The sequence below is a fragment of the Oncorhynchus keta genome, chromosome 33 (genome assembly GCF_023373465.1).
Source record: "Oncorhynchus keta strain PuntledgeMale-10-30-2019 chromosome 33, Oket_V2, whole genome shotgun sequence".
Taxonomy (NCBI): Eukaryota; Metazoa; Chordata; class Actinopteri; order Salmoniformes; family Salmonidae; genus Oncorhynchus; species Oncorhynchus keta.
Window position 1 is genome coordinate 9,482,618 of NC_068453.1, and position 14,088 is coordinate 9,496,705.

Here is a 14,088-nt window from a genome sequence, read left to right on the forward strand (position 1 = left end):
AGAGAGAGAAAGACAAAGAAAAGGAGAGCGAGAGAAAAAAAAGAGAGCGAGAATGAGAGAGAGAGAGAGAGAGAGAGAGAGAGAGAGAGAGAGAGAGAGAGTCATGTTTACTGTTGGTTTATTATCTATTTCACTTGCATTGGCAATGTAAACACATGTTTCCCATGCCAATAAAGACCCCACAGAGCCCCAAGACAGCAATACAATTAGACCCAACCAAATCATGAGAAAACAAAAAGATAATTACTTGACACATTGGAAAGAATTAACAAAACAACAGAGCAAACTAGAATGTTATTTGGCCCTAAACAGAAAGTACACAGTGGCAGAATACCTGACCACTGTGACTGACCACAAATTAAGGAAAGCTTTGACTATATACAGACTCAGTGAGCAAAGTCTTGCTATTGAGAAAGGTCGCCGTAGGCAGACATGGCTCTAAAGAGAAGACGGGCTATGTGCACACTGCCCATAAAATGAGGTGGAAACTGATCTGCAATTCCTAACCCCCTTCCAAACATATGACCATATTAGAGACACATATTGACCTCAGATTACAGACCTACAAAGAATTAGAAAATAAGTCAAATTTTGATAAACTCCCATATCTATTGGGTGAAATACCACAGTGTGCAATGAAATCAAATCAAATTGTATTAGTCACAGTGAAATGCTTACTTACAAGCCCCTAACCAACAATGCAGTTTAAAAAAAGTATGGATAAGAAATAAAAGTAAAAAGTATTTAAAAAGCAGCTGTAAAATAACAATAGCAAGACTATATACAGGGGGGTACCGGTACAGAGTCAATGTGTGGGGGCACCGGTTAGTTTAGGTAATATGTACATGTAGGTAGAGTTATTAAAGTTATGCATAGATGACAACAGAGAGTGGCAGTGGTGTGGAGAGAGGGGGGAGGGGGAGGGGCAATGCAAATAGTCTGGGTAGACATTTGACTAGATGTTCAGGAGTCTTATGGCTTGGGGGTAGAAGCTGTTTAGAAGCCTCTTGGACCTAGACTTGGCGCTCCGGTACCGCTTGCCGTGCAGAGAGAACAGTCTATGACTAGGGTGGCTGGAGCCTTTGACAATTTTTAGAGCCTTCCTCTGTGTCACGTTCTGACCTTAGTTCTTTTGTTATGTCTTTGTTTTAAGTATGGTCAGAGCGTGAGTCGGGTGGGTTGTCTATGTTCTTTTTTCTATGTTTTGGGATTTCTGTGTTTGGCCTGGTATGGTTCTCAATCAGAGGCAGCTGTCAATTGTTGTCCCTGATTGAGAACCATACTTAGGTAGCCTGGTTGTCCCTGATTGAGAACCATACTTAGGTAGCCTGGTTGTCCCTGATTGAGAACCATACTTAGGTAGCCTGGTTGTCCCTGATTGAGAACCATACTTAGGTAGCCTGGTTGTCCCTGATTGAGAACCATACTTAGGTAGCCTGGTTGTCCCTGATTGAGAACCATACTTAGGTAGCCTGGTTTCACTTTTGAGTTGTGGGTGATTGTTTCCTGTTGGATGTTTGTTTCACATTTCAGGACTGTTTCGGTTTTCGATTGTATCAGTCACTTTGTTATTTTGGATTCTTTAGTGTTCAGTTTTAATAAACGAAAATGGACACTTCCCACGCTGCACATTGGTCCGATCTCTACTACTCCTCCCCAGAAGAGGAAAACCGTTACAGAATCACCCACCACCAAAGGACCAAGCAGCGTGATAACGGGCAGCAGCAGCAGCAACGATCTCCAGACTCCTGGACATGGGAGGAGATTTTGGATGGCAAGGGACCCTGGGCACAGCCGGGAGAATATCACCGCCCCAAGGCAGAGCTGGAGGCATCGAAAGCCGAGAGGCGGTGGTATGAGGAAGCAGCATGGCAGCGCGGTTGGAAGCCCGAGAGGCAGCCCCAAAAATGTGGCACACGGGGAGTGTGGCTAAGTCAGGTAGGAGACCTGAGCCAACTCCCCGTGCTTACCGTGGAGAGAGGTGGACCGGGCAGGTACCGTGTTATGCCGTGAGGCGCACGGTGTCCCCGGTGCACAGGCATAGCCCGGTGCGTTACATAGCAGCACCTCGTATCGGCCGGGCTAGAGTGGGCATCGAGCCAGGTGCCATGAAGCCGGCTCAGCGCATCTGATCTCCAGTGCGTCTCCTCGGGCCGGGGTACATGGCACCAGCCCTACGCATGGTGTCCCCGGTTCGCCAGCGTAGCAAGGCCAGTGCGGAGAGGTGGAATAGACCGCACTGGCCTGGCTACGCGGAGTATCCAGCCAGGTAGGGTTGTGCAGGCTCGGTGCTTGAGACCTCCAGTGCGCCTTCACGGTCCGGTCTATCCGGTGCCCCCTCCACACACCAGCCCTCCGGTGGCAGCCCCCCGCACCAGGCTCTGTCTCCTCCCTACATGTGCTCCCGCCTGCTCAGCGTTGCCAGAGTCTCCCTCCTGTCCAGCGCTGCCAGAGTCTCCCTCCTGTCCAGCGCTGCCAGAGTCTCCCTCATTTCCAGCGCTGCCAGAGTCTCCCTCATGTCCAGCGCTGCCAGAGTCTCCCTCATGTCCAGCGCTGCCAGAGTCTCCCTCCTGTCCAGCTCTGCCAGAGTCTCCCTCCTGTCCAGTGCTGCCAGAGTCTCCCTCCTGTCCAGCTCTGCCAGAGTCTCCCTCCTGTCCAGTGCTGCCAGAGTCTCCCTCCTGTCCAGCTCTGCCAGAGTCTCCCTCCTGTCCAGCGCTGCCAGTCTCCCTCCTGTCCAGCGCTGCCAGAGTCTCCCTCCTGTCCAGAGCTGCCAGAGTCTCCCGTCTGTCCAGCGCTGCCAGAGTCTCCCTCCTGTCCAGCGCTGCAAGAGTCTCCCTCCTGTCCAGCGCTGCCAGAGTCTTCCTCCTGTCCAGCGCTGCCAGAGTCTTCCTCCTGTCCAGCGCTGCCAGAGTCTCCCTCCTGTCCAGCTCTGCCAGAGTCTCCCTCCTGTCCAGCGCTGCCAGTCTCCCTCCTGTCCAGCGCTGCCAGAGTCTCCCTCCTGTCCAGCGCTGCCAGAGTCTCCCTCCTGTCCAGCGCTGCCAGAGTCTCCCTCCTGTCCAGCGCTGCCAGAGTCTCCCTCCTGTCCAGCGCTGCCAGAGTCTCCCTCCTGTCCAGCGCTGCCAGAGTCTCCCTCCTGTCCAGCGCTGCCAGAGTCTCCCTCCTTTCCAGCGCTGCCAGAGTCTCCCTCCTGTCCAGAGCTGCCAGTCTCCCTCCTGTCCAGCGCTGCCAGTCTCCCTCCTGTCCAGCGCTGCCAGAGTCTCCCTCCTGTCCAGAGCTGCCAGAGTCTCCCGTCTGTCCAGCGCTGCCAGAGTCTCCCTCCTGTCCAGCGCTGCCAGAGTCTCCCTCCTGTCCAGCGCTGCCAGAGTCTCCCTCCTGTCCAGCTCTGCCAGAGTCTCCCTCCTGTCCAGCGCTGCCAGAGTCTCCCTCCTGTCCAGCGCTGCCAGAGTCTCCCTCCTGTCCAGTGCTGCCAGAGTCTCCCGTCTGTCCTGAGCTGCCAGAGTCTCCCTCCTGTCCAGAGCTGCCAGAGTCTCCCGTCTGTCCTGAGCTGCCAGAGTCTCCCGTCTGTCCTGAGCTGCCAGCGTCTGTCCTGAGCTGCCAGAGCCGGCCGTTAATCCAGCGATGCCGGAATCGCCCGCCTGTCCGGTGCTGCCGGAATCTCCCGTGCATTCGGGACCCATTGCTAGGGTTATGGTCAGATTTGCCAAATGGAGGGCGTGGGGGAGCTTTGTATGTGTCTCTGTGTATGGAGTAAAGGTGGTCCAGAGTTTTTTTCCCCCTCTGGTTGCACATTTAACATGCTGATAGAAATTTGGTAAAACGGATTTAAGTTTCCCTGCATGTTGCCACAAGAAAAGGGCAACCAGTGAAGAACAAACACCATTGTAAATACGACCCATATTTATGTTTATTTAATTTTACCTTTTGTACTTTTTGGATATGTACTTTTTTTTGTATACGACATTTGAAATGTCTCCATTATTTTGGAACTTGTGCGAGTGTAACATTTACTGGTCACTTTTTATTATTTATTTCACTTTTGTTTATCCATTTCACTTGTTTTGGCAATGTAAGCATATATTTCCCATGCCAATAAAGCCCCTTGAATTGAATTTAATTGAATTGAGAGAGAGAGAGAGAGATCGTTTTCTAATCCTGTAATCAAAGCTGAGCGAAGCCTTATGTTTCAGTAGGTACAATAGCTTTATCTGGGCGATGGGCCGACGTGATCCATTTACTAAAGCAGTTGGTATGACACCAAGGCTGTGGATGCAGCAACACAATACCTGTCATAGGACAACACTGTTTAGTACTGGACTGTAATAGGAGTAGAATGGTCTGAGGCTGGAGAACTGTGGATGTGTGTGGCTTGTCCAGACAGGTGGTGTGTTGTATTTGTTCCTGCGCTGTCTTTAGACAATAGAAAATACATCTCCTTTTTGAAGCGGCATTACGTCTTCTTAACTTCATTCTACATTCCACATTCTACATTCGGAGACTTCAATTCTAAAATCCATGTCTCTCATTCCTAACCGGCTCCACTCAGGCCCCCACTTACAACACGCTGCCCTAAAACACACAGCCAGGACAACAGGTGGTCTCAGACTGTGCTGACTGTCAGTGGAAGAGACGGAAGGGTTGTCATTCCACTGTGGTAGTGTTGTTTTCCTCAGTAAACAGTAATCAGTTTCCCATAGAACCAGTTACGGGACTAAACCCATTCACTCAGCACTTATGAGCCTTTTCACACATGGCTGCCAAACACCTAATTGAAATGCAAACACACCTAATTACGGAATGCATGTTTCATGGCAGGTCAGCGATGACATTGAGTGGTCTGTCTGTGGACACAACACTGCATCTGTGGCTGGTCTCTACAGAACATGAAGACTGAAGGACCTGAATTGTAGGGCCCTAAACGGTGTGTACAGTGCAGGAACCGTATGTACAGTGCATACACTTGTATTATCTCTCAGGTCATGGCCTCTTAGTGACACCAAACCCTCTGTCTGCCTTACCACCATGCTCTGGGTTTGGCTAAACACAGGCCCACATACACACACTCACATATACAAATGTACATACACACACGCACACACACTCACTTACCAGAGTTCCTCCAAAGCAGGCTTAGTTCCAGGCGTCCCGAACGGCGGATCACTTTGGGAACACGGAAGAAGAAACCAGATAATCTCCTCAGAGTCCTCCCAAATCCTTTAGCCATTCCCATTGCTCATTCAGTCACACACCCAGGTTCCAACTCATACACACTGGGCTCCATTTTGCAGAGAGCGCTGCGCATATCCAACATAAGGTCGCCCCAGTCCTGCAAATCCCAGCTCTGGACTGTCTTTCACTCTGGCCCCTCTTTATACCCTCTTTCTCCCCCTCTCTCTCTATCCTGCCCCGTCTGGCTTTTCTGTGTCATGTCTGGCCTGGGCTAGTCCCTCCCCTTACTGTAGCCCCCCATTCACCCCCATGTGAGCTTACTATCCCCGTGGTTACCTGAAATCCCCACAAGGACAGTAAAACATAAAGTGTGTGTGGTCATTGTGATGGGTCATTAACCTGTCACAAGGTCTTCTGGAGCCACACTGTCACTGCGCCTGCACAAACAGCAGCTGGGCGCTAGAGAAAACATACACGCAGGCAGGCAGGCAGGCATGCAGGCATGCGCAAGTACACACACACAGCCGTAGGTGGAGAATGAAAGCTGATCTTTTCATGGGGATTTACAACAAGTTACTTCTTCACCCAGGAGCAAAACAGGTCTTTAACATTCCCCTGTGGTGATTGAATGGTCATGTTAATCCACCTTCTCCTCCGTGTCTAATCTGATTCCACCAACTTCTCACCTCTCCGTGTAAAAGAATTTGGCACAGGCCCACAGGCCGAGCTGACCATTTGGGCCAAACGGTTCTGGCCAGCTAAGTGTGAATGACAGGGATAAACACCACCCCAATAGAACCATGGATGATACAATGCTGTTCATTAACTACAGCTCAGTCTTCAACACCATAGTACCCTCCAAGCCCGGGGCCCTGAGTCTGAACCCCGCCCTGGGGTCCTGGACTTCCTGACGCCCCCCCACAACACCTCCACTTTGCTGATTCTCAGCCCCCTCCTTTACCCCCTGTTCACCCATGACTGCGTGCCCACGCATGCCTCCAACTCAATCATCAAGTTTGCAGACGACACAAAAGTGGTATGCCTGATTACCAACAATGACGAGACCGCCTACATGGAGGAGGTGAGGGCCTGGTGGAGTGGTGCCAGGAAAATAACCTCTTTCTCAACGTCAACAAAATGAAGGAGCCGATCGTGGACTTCAGGAGACAACAGAGGGAGCACACTCCCATCCACATCTACGGAGCCACAGTGGAGAAGGTGGTAAGCTTCAAGTTCCTCGGCGTACACATCACTGCCAACCTGAAATGGTCCACCCACACAGACAGTTTGGTGAAGGCGCAATAGCGCTTCTTCAACCTCAGGAGGCTGAAGAAATTTGGCTTGGCTCCTAAAACCCTCACAGACATTTACAGGTGGGCCATTGAGTGCATCATGTCAGTCTGTATCAACGTCTGTATCAACTGCACCGTCCACAACCGCAGGGCTCTCCAGAGGGCGGTGCGCTCTGCCCAACATATTAGCAGGGGCACAATGCCTGCTCTCTAGGACATCTACAGCACCCGGTGTCACAGGGAGGCCAAGAAGATCGTCAAGGACACCCGAGCCACACTATCATCCAGAAGGCGAGGTCAGTAAAGGTGCATCTAAGCTGGGACCGAGAGACTGAAAAACAGCTTCTATCTCAAGGCTATCAGACTGTTAAATAGCCATCACTAGACGGCCTCCAACCAGTACCCTGCCCTGAACATAGTCACTGTCACTAGCCGGCTACCACCTAGTTACTCAACCCTGCACCCTTATAGGCCCTATGTATATAGACATGGGACACAAGTCACTTTAAAAATGTTTACATACTGTTTTACCCATTTCATATGTATATACACTGTATTCTAGTCAGGTCCATTCTACTCAACTATTGCTGTACATATACTATTGTATCCTACGTATTCCTCAGATAGAGTACATATTTTATTTGCGTACTGTCCATAATGTCTATACATCCCATCACATACATACAGTGCCTTCGGAAAGTATTCAGACCCCTTGACTTTTTCCACATTTTGTCACATTACAGCCTTATTCTAAGATGTATTAAATTGTTTGTTTCCTTCAATCTACACACAATACCCAATAATGACAAAGCAAACAGGTTTTTAGAAATGTTGGATAATTTATCAAAAATGAAAAGAAAAATCACATTTACATACGTATTCAGACTCTTTACTCAGTACTTTGTTGAAGCACTTTTGGCAGCTATTACAGGATCAAGTCTTCTTGGGTATGACGCTACAAGCTTGGTACACCTGTATTTTGGGAGTTTCTCCCATTGTCCCACAGCCTGGTGGTGTGTTGGGTCATTGTCCTGTAGAAAAACAAATGATTGTCCCACTAAGCGCAGACCAGATGGGATGGTGTATTGCTGCAGAATGATGCTGTAGCCATGCTGGTTATGTGTGCCTTGAATTCTAAATAAATCAGATACAGTTTCACCAGCAAAGCACCCCACACCATCACATCTCCATGCTTCACGTGGGAACCACACAAGTGGAGATCATCCGTTCACTGTCTCACAAAGACACAGCTGTTGGAACCAAAAATCTCAAAATCAGACCAAAGGACAGATTTCCACCAATGTAAAGTCCATTGCTCATGTGTCTTGGCCCAAGCAAGTCTCTTCTTATTGGTGTCCTTTGGTAGTGGTTTCTTTGTAGTAATTTCTTTGTAGCAGACTCCTCTGAACAGTTGATGTTGAGATGTGTTACTATTACTTGAACTCTGTGAAGCATTTATTTGGGCTGCAATGTCTGAGGCTGGTATTCTAATGAACTTATCCTCTGTAGCAGATGTAACTCTGGGTCTTCCTTTCCTGTGGCAGTCCTCATGAGAGCCAGTTTCATCATAGTGCTTGATGGTTTATGCAACTGCACTTGAAGAAACTTCTTGAAAGTTCTTGAAATTTTCGCATTCACTGACCTTCGTGTCTTAAAGTAAAGATGGACTGTCGTTTATCTTTGCTTATTTGAGATGTTCTTGCCATAATATGGACTTGGTCTATATTCTGTATACCACCCCTACCTTGTCACAACACAACTGATTGGCTCAAACGGATTAAAAAGGAAAGACAATCCACAAATGAACTCTTAACAAGGCACACCAGTTAATTGAAATGCATTCCAGGTGACTACCTAACGAAGCTGGTTGAGAGAATGCCAAAAGTATACAAAGCTGTCAACGCAGAGCGTGGCTACTTTGAAGAATCTCAAATATATTTAGATTTGTTTAAAACTTTTATGGGTTACTACATGACTCCATATGTGTTATTTCATAGTTTTTATGTCTTCACTATTATTCTACAATGTAGAACATAATAAAGAAAACCCTTGAATGAGTAGGTGTGTCCAAACTGGTACTGTACACACACATATATATATATATATATATATATACACACACACACACACACACACACAGTGCATTCAGAAAGTATTCAGACCCCTTCCCTTACCGTGGGGATGTTTCATCGTGCTGTGGGGATATTTTTCTTTCAGCTAGCAAAGTACAGAGAGATCTACTGCAGAGTGCTCAGGACCTCTGACTGGGGCGAAGGTTCACCTTCCAACAGGACAAAGACCCTATGCACACAGCCAAGGCAATGCAGAAGTGGCTTCGGGACAAGTCTCTGAAAGTCATTAAGTGGCCCAGCCAGAGCCCGGACTTGAACCCGATCGAACATCTCTGGAGAGACCTGAAAAGATGTGCAGTGACGCTCCACATCCAACCTGACAGAGTTTGAGAGGATCAGCAGACAAGAATGAGAGAAACTCCCCAAATACAGGTGTGAAGCTTGTAGCGTCATACCCTGGAAGACTTGAGGCTGTAATCGCTGCCAAAGATGCTTCAACAAAGTACTGAGTAATGGGTCTGAATACTTACAGAAATGTTATATTTCCATATTTTTTTATCAATATTCAAAAAAATCTAAAACCTGTTTTATCTTTGTCATTATGTGTTATTGTGATTAGATTGATGAGGAAAAAAATGATTTAAGGCATTACAAAATGTGGGAAAAAGTCAAGGCGTCTGAATACACTGTGTATATATATACACACACACACACACACACACACACACACACACACACACGACATTGCTCGTCCTAAAATGTTTATTTCCTCATTCCATTCTTTTACCTTTAGATTTCTGTGTATTGTTAGATATTACTGCACTGTTGGAGCTAGGAAGTCAAGCATTTTGCTACACCCGCAATAACATCTGCTAAATATGTGTAACATGACCAATAAAATTGCATTTGATCTTATGTGATAATTGAATAGCTCCTCCCCCCCGACACAGAACCCCACAGGGAGGGAGTCAACTAAGTGCGAGAGCAGAAAACTTCACAACACCATTAAACATTCACTAAGTGGTCAGAACATACTGCTGGCTATTTTTCCCTCCCACACCTGATAACCTGCTGCAACTGCTGCAACCTGAGTCCAGTCTCACTGTGGGGCTGAGGTGGACACAGTAGAAAGCTGTGAAAGTCACCTTTGTCCTTACAGCCCGATGTCACATTTGGGTTAACAGAAGGAATTCAGCTAGTTAGCCTAGGATAAAAGACTTCTAGAGCTGCTACATAGGGCAGGGGACAGCAACGCAGAACCTGTGAGGGATAGAGTTCTCATGGCCAAGTAAGGGTTCTAAAGACCAGGTTAGGGTTCTATTGCCTATAGAATTAGGAATAAGAATACAATTAGGAATAAGATTTTAATAGGATCTCTATACTATTGAACAGCTATCAGAACGGTTACTCACAGAGCTCTACACACTACGCACACTGATACTCCAACACGCACACACAAACACTCACTCCATCATTTGCTCACACACACACATAATAAGCACATACATTTCTACTGACTCTACACACACTCACTCAGATACAATCGTCACATACATTGCTGCTACTCTGTTTATCATATATTCTGATGCCTAATCACCTTACCCCCATACATATCTACCTCTGTCGATCCAGTATCCCTGCACATTGTAAATATGGTACTGGAACTGACCCTGTATGCTGACTTGTTCTTGTGTGTTTTTGTTCAACCTGGTTATTTTTTAGTATTACAGTGTTATTGATTAGAGCTCGCAAGAAAGGCATTTCACTGTACTTGTGCATGTGACATTAACACTTGAAAATGGTTGCATTGACCAGGTTAGGATTGTGTTGACCTGGTTAGGGTTCTAATGGCCAGGTTAGGGTTCCAATGGCCAGGTTAGGGATCTACTGGCCAAGATAAGGTTCTAATCACTATTGGGTTATGACCCATTCTATGCCAGATGTGTAGAGGAGGAAATATTTGACAGCATATGCATTTACCCACTCGGTGTCCAGTTAAGACACAACTGGACATTTGACCATCATATTGCACAAGTCCACAACTTAATGTAACATAGGCCAACAGCAGAGGCCTGTAAGCAACTGCATCAGACCACTGCAGAATGACATGACAATGTGGAGAGGTGCTTTAAAACCATCAACCTGCAAGCAATGCTTTTACCCGTGCGATGGTCCACTGGGCACAGACGTCAGTTCAAGGTCTAGTTTGGCTTTCCATTTGGTTGAGTTGTCAACTAATGTGAATTCAGCGTGAAATCAACAACAAAATGTCACCATGTCATCGGATTTAGGTTAAAAGAAATGCCCTTCAGTTGGTGACTTCTTGCAAATCCAATCTGTTTCCCACATTGATTCAACGTCATCACATAGATTTTAGTGGTTGAAATGACGTGGAAACAACGTTGATCCAACCAGCTGTTGCCCAGTGGGGAGTAATGCAGCAATGATAGGAGTAACAACAAGAATATATTGTATCAATCGACAGTAAACAGGTTCCTATGACGTTAGCTTGAGGGAGTGAGTGAGTGACTATCAGTGGAAGAATGCAGAGAGAGCTGAGCTGAGAGGAAAGCATCTGTATGAACGTACAGGAATGGTTGCGTTTTCCCTTCAAACCAGTTTATCAGCATGTGTGTGTGTGTGTGTGTGTGTGTGTGTGTGTGTGTGTGTGTGTGTGTGTGTGTGTGTGTGTGTGTGTGTGAAGCCTGGCCCTGTTTAGGAGTAGTCTGTATGTAGCCATGCCTTTCTGAACATGTACAGCCTACAGAAACTATTCCCACCCTTTGACTTTTCCCATGGTTGTCTAGCAATGATCAAAAATCAATTTGACAAAGCTTTGAATATGTTTCTTTAAGAATAATGGGCAAATGTTGCACAATCCATGTGTGGAAAGCTCTTAAGACTGAAACCAGAAAACACTCACAGCTTTAATCGCTGCCAAAGGTGCTTTTAAAAAGTATTGACTCAGGGGGGTGAATAGTTATGTATTTGAGATATTTCTGTATTCCATTTTGAATACATTTGCAAAAATGTCTAAACAAGTTTCTACTTTGTCATTACGGGGTATTGTGGGTAGATGAAAAAAATACATTTAGAATTCTGGCTTAACACAATTTTGGGGGGAATAAACCAAGAGGTATGCATACTTTCTCAAAGCACTGTATGTGTTTATATACCGATTGTATAGAGCCTGTGAGATATTCTCGATTCATAAGGCAGTTTCTCCAGTTAAGTCATTATATTGATAAGCTGTATGTCATGAGGCTATCTATTAACCAGTATGTTGTCTGCTGTAGTAGATGATATTGGAGTTGAGACGGTCTAACTATCTCACCTGAAACATCACACAGTAGTAGAACTCACCTGAACACATCAGGGAGACGCGGAGGATGTACTCGCAGCACACATCGCACCATGCGCCCGAAAGACCTAGGTAGAAAGTGTGTCTATCCCCCCTCTCCTCCCTCGCCCGGGGGTTTCTCTCACTGGGGGAGAATATGGTCCTCACATCCGGGGGCTTGAACCCCCTTTTCCTACTGCCGCGGCCAGGGCAGCCGTTCTCGGCCTCAGCGGGGTTCATCACCTTCACCGGCTCCGGTCTTCTCTCTACAAGGTTTGGTAACGAGCCTGCTCTTCTCTCGCTCCAGACTGCCTTGATGCCCACCAGACTGCGACTTGGAGGAGAGATATGCCTCCGGACGACTCTGACTCCATTGACTTTCGAATGGTGCACTCTGGGCGGGTTGAACAATTCCCCTCGACTATAGTCCACCGTCGTCGTCCTCTGTGTCAGTGCTGATTTATTAACGAAATCCAGAGCCATCGGTGAGTACTTCCTACTTTGGTGCATCGTGTTACATTACCACGCACTCTCGAGCACACAAGCGACAGCAATGCGGAGTATTGGGCGTTTGACAGGTGAGATACAGAACAAGGTGTTTACCTGCATGTTGAAATCCACATTATGTGAATAGACTGCGTCCTCTCTGGCCTGTTTGTGTGTCTTCCTGTTGTCTTGTAAGCAGGTTGAGCAGGTGCAGGACCTGGGGTTGGGTTCATTTCAGTACAGACCCCAAGAAATCCTACCTCCCTCCATGAGTGACATACCTGTACAGGTATGCTGTGCATGATGATCTTGAGATTGCATTTCAGTATAATTACCATGCTGGTCATAAATAATTTCACACAATGTTAGGAGTCTTTTCAGTATTTTTTATTATTTAACTAGGCAAGTCAGGACAACTAGGACAAATTCTTATTTACAATGACGGCCTACACCGGCCAAACACGGATGACGCTGGGCCGATTGTGCAAACTCCCAATCACAGCCAGTTGTGAAACAGCCTGGATTCGAAACCAGGGTCTGTAGTGACTCCTCTAGCACTGAGATGCAGTGCCTTAGACCTCTGCGCCACTCAGGAGCCCAGTAGATCTATTTGTATTCAAAAAATTAATAACAAATCAAACAGTCACAAAGCTGTCTAAATCAGTGTTAACATTGAACACTATAATCATATGGAATTTGTTTAATTGTTCTTATTAAACAAGGTAGATATTCCAATGCATAGATTCAGCACACAGAATTACTGTTTGACCATATACCACTCAGAATAGAAGCACTTCCATACAGTATACGTAGGCTACAGTAGCTGCCCAAGTCTTTGGTCCAGTCATGATTTAACCATATAGTGGTTCCATTTCTGGATCAACTGAGGACATGTCCTGGAGGTCTGCAATGTTGACATCTTTGGTAATGTTGCTTTATGTAAACAGTATTTGGATCTGACAGTATAGCCTTTTCAAGAATCAAGGTAAGACCCAGATGCCGACTGTCAAAGTAACCCTGTTTATTGTAGCAAACAGGGGCAGGCAAAGACAGGTCAAGGCAGGAAGGGGTCAAAAATCAAGGGTTAGGCGACGGTACAGGACGGCAGGCAGACTCAGGGTCAGGCAGGGTTCAGTAATCCAGAGGTGGAGCAAAGGTGCAGGGTCAGGCATCAGTCAAAACCAGGAGGACAAGTAGAGCAAGGCTTGGAAACAATAGGCGTTGACAGGAACACCGCTGGTAAGCTTGAACAAACAAGACAAACTGGCAACAAACAAGACAGAGAACACAGGTATAAATACACAGGTGATAATAGGGAAGATGGGCGACACCTGGAGGGGGGAGGAGACAAGCACAAGGACAGGTGAAACTGATCAATGGTAAGCAGTCTCATCATCATTATTCTTACAATAAAAAAAGTTAATAACTAAATAGAATGTAAAATACAAGTAAATGTTTCATTCAACAGATTTGTCTATTTTTTTTTACATTCCTGTAGTCCCAATTAAAATATTTTAACAAAAACACCTGAATACTGTACTTTCATATACATTCTTATATCATATAAATGTATAATTCATAAGATGGAATGGGGCTTGAGATGAACAGTTTCCCTCATATCCTATGGCTCTGAAAGACAGTCATCTATATTTCTATGTACATGTTTCTTTGTGAAAAAGCTATGTTTAATTGGGCATGCAATAATAGCAATACATTACCCTGAGTTGAAACT

At 46.4% G+C, this 14,088-nt stretch overlaps 1 protein-coding gene across 2 annotated transcripts in view; it reads right to left on the reverse strand.

The window, feature by feature from the left end:
- LOC118366191 (ras association domain-containing protein 3-like) overlaps positions 1 to 12,582 on the reverse strand; it is a 62,195-nt gene extending 49,613 nt beyond the window's left edge. The window contains exon 1 of one of the 2 annotated variants that reach the window (XM_035748676.2): positions 11,894 to 12,582. In XM_035748676.2, coding sequence (XP_035604569.1) covers positions 11,894 to 12,380 — 487 coding nt within the window. In that variant the 5' untranslated portion in view covers positions 12,381 to 12,582. Of the gene's footprint in view, positions 1 to 5,106; positions 5,261 to 11,893 lie in introns of those variants that run through there. The other variant, XM_035748677.2, reaches the window with a different exon arrangement.
- Between the last annotated feature and the right edge of the window lie 1,506 nt (positions 12,583 to 14,088).